Below are 4,355 nucleotides of genomic sequence, written 5' to 3'. Positions count from 1 at the left end.
TGTCAGTATCTATCTGAATGTTTGATCATCAAGAATTTAACGCATCCCCACTTCTCCCTTTCTTTTTCAGAAATCAAAAACTCTCACTCACTTTTTCCTTTTCCTCTCTCTCTCTCTCTCTCTCTCTCTCTCTCTCTCTCTCTTCTTTGAAACCCCGTTTACCAACTTACATTTCTTTTCATATTACCTAAAGTACTATAAGTGGGAACAACAAATAGTCTTGCATCAGCAGCAAGATCAGCTAAAAAAACTATTCCTTCCAAAATATTTTATAAGATAAGATTATAAGATAGTCTATCATTGTCATCATCACAAAGTAAGAAATAATACATGGAGATTAAGGCCTAATTGTATCAGTAAAGAGAAATATTGGGCAAAAGGGTTCACATAACAATTCTTCATTTGCTCGTTAAAACTAATTAACATATCCCAAGCCACCATGATCAAAACGGTAGTGTAATATAAAATACGTTGAGACAAAAAGAATTTAAGAACATGTGGGATTTCTATATGACGATAATTAACAAAACAAAACAAAACCGAGAAAAAAAAATCTACATTATTAGGCCATTAGAAATGGCACGATTTTTATCAACACGAGTAGTCTCATACACCGGAAGTTCCTCTTGGTACCTAATTTCCTTACCGATCACGGCGAGGTGATCGAGCTCGAACAAATCGGAACTCGAATAGCTAGCTGCGTCATCAAATTCATCATCCTTAATTTCCTCATTGTCTCGAATTTTTTCACACACGAAGTCTTTCTTCTTCGTTTGCTTTTGGTGGTAATCTCTCAGAAACTCCCTGGCCGTTTCTTCAACTCGCCGTGTTTTTTCCAATACTTGTTGTTGCACTTTAAGCTCTTCTTCCGCTACTTTTCTCGTCGCCGACCGCCCGATCTTCCACGCCGTCGGTACCGATACCGGCATCAGAGCAGAATCTTGTTCCTCGTACAAGCATTTATGCCCACACGGACGAGAATCTTCGTCCACAATAACGCTCACAGGGTAGAACCGAACCGATCTTTTGACGCTATTGTCACGCAGTTTCTCCGAGTTCTTGCTAAGACACGATCTTGAATACGACGATGCCGAGGAACATGTGCTCATTTCCTGGTAAGACGACGTCGTGTTGTAGCTCTTCGGCTTCTTCGAGCTCGTGAAGAGGGAATTGAGAAAGTTGGCGAGCTTTCCTCCCGGCGAGATCGGCTGCTTCACCTTCTTCAGATTGCTGTAAATCTTCAAAGCCCTAGACTTCGACTTGATCAAAACTTTGTCGTCGAGCTTCGGCGTGTGGAATTCCATATCCTTAGGCCTGTGGTAATCGCCGAACACGTGGAGTTCTTCTCTCTGCTCGTAAAACAGAGCACTCCTCTGTTGTTTTCTCCCCGTCACGGTCGTACGGACGGGTTTAGGCCTCGCCGGCGCAGAGTGTGAGAACGCTGACCTGGCACCGTAGATGGACTCGGTGTCGGACGATGAGAATCCGCCGGAGCTCGAGTCTGAAGAGCTTGAAGTGGAGCTGAAGAACAGAGCGTCATTGTTGTCGTTTTCTAATTTTCTATCGAATTCCGAGTAATATTTTCTTCTCTGGGTTCCGGCCTTTTCGCCGACTTTTTTCTCGATCCATTTATCGATCAGACAAGCTCGGCGAAAGCTGTTCATCTCCACCTCCTCTTCTTTTTCCATTATTCCTCTGTTAGTTTTCCCTCCACTAGTTTTGCTCTGTTTCTTCGCCATTGTTTCTCTGAAGAACTTCAAATCATCGCTGTTCTTCTCGCCCTCGTCGATCGAACGGTATATTTTGTCCAGAAGACTCGAAGAGAAAGATGGGATTTCTTTCTCGTGCTTGTATCTAACTTCTCTGAGTGTTTTCTCAGGCCTATACATTTTCTGCATAATATAAGAAAGAAGACGATGATGAGCCTATGTATTGAGAGTGACAAATCAAGACCTGAAAGGCTGAGTAATTCGAGTTTGCGTCTCCGATTATTTTGTCTGCTAAGTGAGTTTCAAAAGCTGCTAATGTGAAAGACAACTCCTAAAGAAAAGAGACATATATGGAGCAAAAATATTGGTCGTTCTTTTTTTTTTTTTTTTTTCTGTTCTCTCTCTTGAAATTTCTGGGTCTTTGGAAATGGAAGAAGAAAAAAAAAAAGGGCAAAGAGAAAAACAGAGCAAGCGATGATTGTGTATAGAGAGAAACTCCAAAGAGAAGTTGTATTTGTATGTGAGAGAAAGGAAGAGAAATTGTAATGTAATGAGAGCACAAATTGCACGCCTTGAAGATGAAGCGAAGGGGAAACAGGGGAGGGAGAGCATTTTATAGTGTGTTTTTTGTTCCACGCGCGTGCATGTCCATCCTAATTGGAGCCCGGCAAACAGGTTGTCGCCCGATGACGTGGCAATGGACTTGCCAATTTTGTTTCCTAATTTACCCCCGTATTTTTCCAAAAATTATGGTCCAACCCCATCTCTTAATAGTCCTCCTCCCAAATTCGAATATCAAGCCGTTGATCATGTTGATGGGGGAGAAAGTGAGCAGAAGGGACTTTATCGCCTGTGGTGTTGACCACGGAAAATGTCCGTGCGCGTTAATATCGCTGTAATAATGGCGGGTCCAAATGTCGGCATGAGATTCTAAAAATTTTTTGTTCGAGTTATTATGGAGGTAGTAAATAGTAAATTTGGAAAGCCATTCAGAGGATTTTTCTTATTTTTTACTTTTTTTATTTTTTTTGGTCTGGTGATTTTTACTAATAAGGAATGGTTGACCATTTATGGAGGATAAAAATTGAGGTGAGTGATTAAATGAGCTCAATTTTAGTTAAATTTAATTATTAACTTTAAAGGAGGGGTAAAGCCGATTATAATTGTTTCAATTACTATGATTCTGTGGGGTGGTTGCATATTATCGTGCGTGTTGATTAAATTTCTTTAAAATGTTGATTCTTTGTAGTAAAAGGAATATGAGAAAATAGTATTTAATACAACAATCCCAAGAAACTAAAATGGAATTTTTGCATCATTCTATATTTTGAGGAGAAAAGAGAAAGACGACTGTTTTGCCGAGTTCAGCGTTTTTAGGTTTAAAATTCCTAATGAGCTGGCAAGGCTATGGTTGAATATTGGGAATACGTAACCAAATAATCATGGCAATATGACAAAGAATTAAATTAGATATTAAAAGCTGTTATGAATTATATATTATTCATAGGGCCCGTTTAGTTCGCTAATTCGAGTTGAGATGTAATTTTATGTGAGAGCTTTTTACTGTAGCAAAAAAGTTAAATTTGATTGTTTGTGAGAGCTTTTTACTGTAGCAAAACTCGAATTCTAAACTCGAATCAGCGAAATGAACGGGGTCATATCTCTGGCTAATTTGTGGTAATTTAAGGCGTGCAATTTGTTTGTATATTGTTTTTGAAAAAATAAAAAAAAAGACTTGTTTATCGTAGTATACTAGTATTTTGTAATGAAGTATTTTATTCTCTTATTTTACTTATGGTATTATAGGATTAGGTCTTTTGGAGCAAGGTATATTACGTGAAAATGATTTATAACGTGTTAATGATTCATTTGGTAGAATCAGAATAAAAGAATAATTGATTAATTTGGTTGGTGTACTCGTCCTAATTGATTAGCATCTATTTTTAATCTTCGACTACCCTTCCACTTGTGTTAATGTTAAAATACGCGCCTAATATTGTTAGATATGGTGTATGCACTTCTTTTCCATGTCATGAGTTTTATCGTCATTATTCACCTACAAATTTCATTCATTAAAAAAAAAAAAAAGAAGAGAGAGAGAGAACTTGTATCTAGAAAAACCAAACATGAATCAATAATCTCACAAGCAAAAAAATAAAGGGGAAAATTAGAATAAGCGAAATGGTTGGATCACTAACATTGCTGAAAAGAAAGGACGTAGCAATATGAATTAAGCAAAATGGCTGATTTGAATTTTTAATTCGAGTTGAGATGTGATTTTATGTGAGAGCTTTTTACTGTAATAAAAAAGTTAGATGTGATTATTTGTGAGAGCTTTTTACTGTAGCAAAACTCGAATCAGCGAAATGAACGGGAATAGTTCTTACCTTAGTCTCCTTTTTTAATATACAAGCGTTATTATGATCATTTTGAATTTTGAAAGAATAAGCTCTAGTACCCAAAAACGAAAATGGAAATGACAGTTAAAAAAGAGAGAACAAGGAGTTTAAAGAGAAGGACTTTAATCATGGGAATTAGTATATGTTAACCCTTTTTTTTTTTTTTTTTAACCTTGGGTAACCTCAAAAATCCAAGGGAGCCTGGGAATTTTGAGCTTTAATCATGGAAATTCAACCAGGGGAGCCA

General features: G+C 37.5%; 1 protein-coding gene across 1 annotated transcript; it reads right to left on the bottom strand.

The window, feature by feature from the left end:
* Positions 1-380: 380 nt before the first annotated feature.
* Positions 381-2,268, bottom strand: LOC21401540 (protein BIG GRAIN 1-like B). The gene has a single exon (XM_010100039.2). It carries the CDS (start codon positions 1,896-1,898, stop codon positions 555-557), a length of 1,344 nt encoding a protein of 447 aa, XP_010098341.2. The 5' UTR covers positions 1,899-2,268; the 3' UTR covers positions 381-554.
* Positions 2,269-4,355: the final 2,087 nt, after the last annotated feature.

Source organism: Morus notabilis, unplaced genomic scaffold (genome assembly GCF_000414095.1).
Source record: "Morus notabilis unplaced genomic scaffold, ASM41409v2 Scaffold348, whole genome shotgun sequence".
Lineage (NCBI taxonomy): Eukaryota > Viridiplantae > Streptophyta > Magnoliopsida > Rosales > Moraceae > Morus > Morus notabilis.
The sequence above is the reverse complement of the archived record's forward strand: the minus strand, read 5'-3'. Positions and strand labels throughout refer to the sequence as shown.

What these genes read in the sequence shown, in the direction of transcription:
- LOC21401540 (XM_010100039.2), bottom strand. Translation starts at nt 1,898, where the DNA reads ATGCAGAAAATGTATAGGCCTGAGAAAACACTCAGAGAAGTTAGATAC.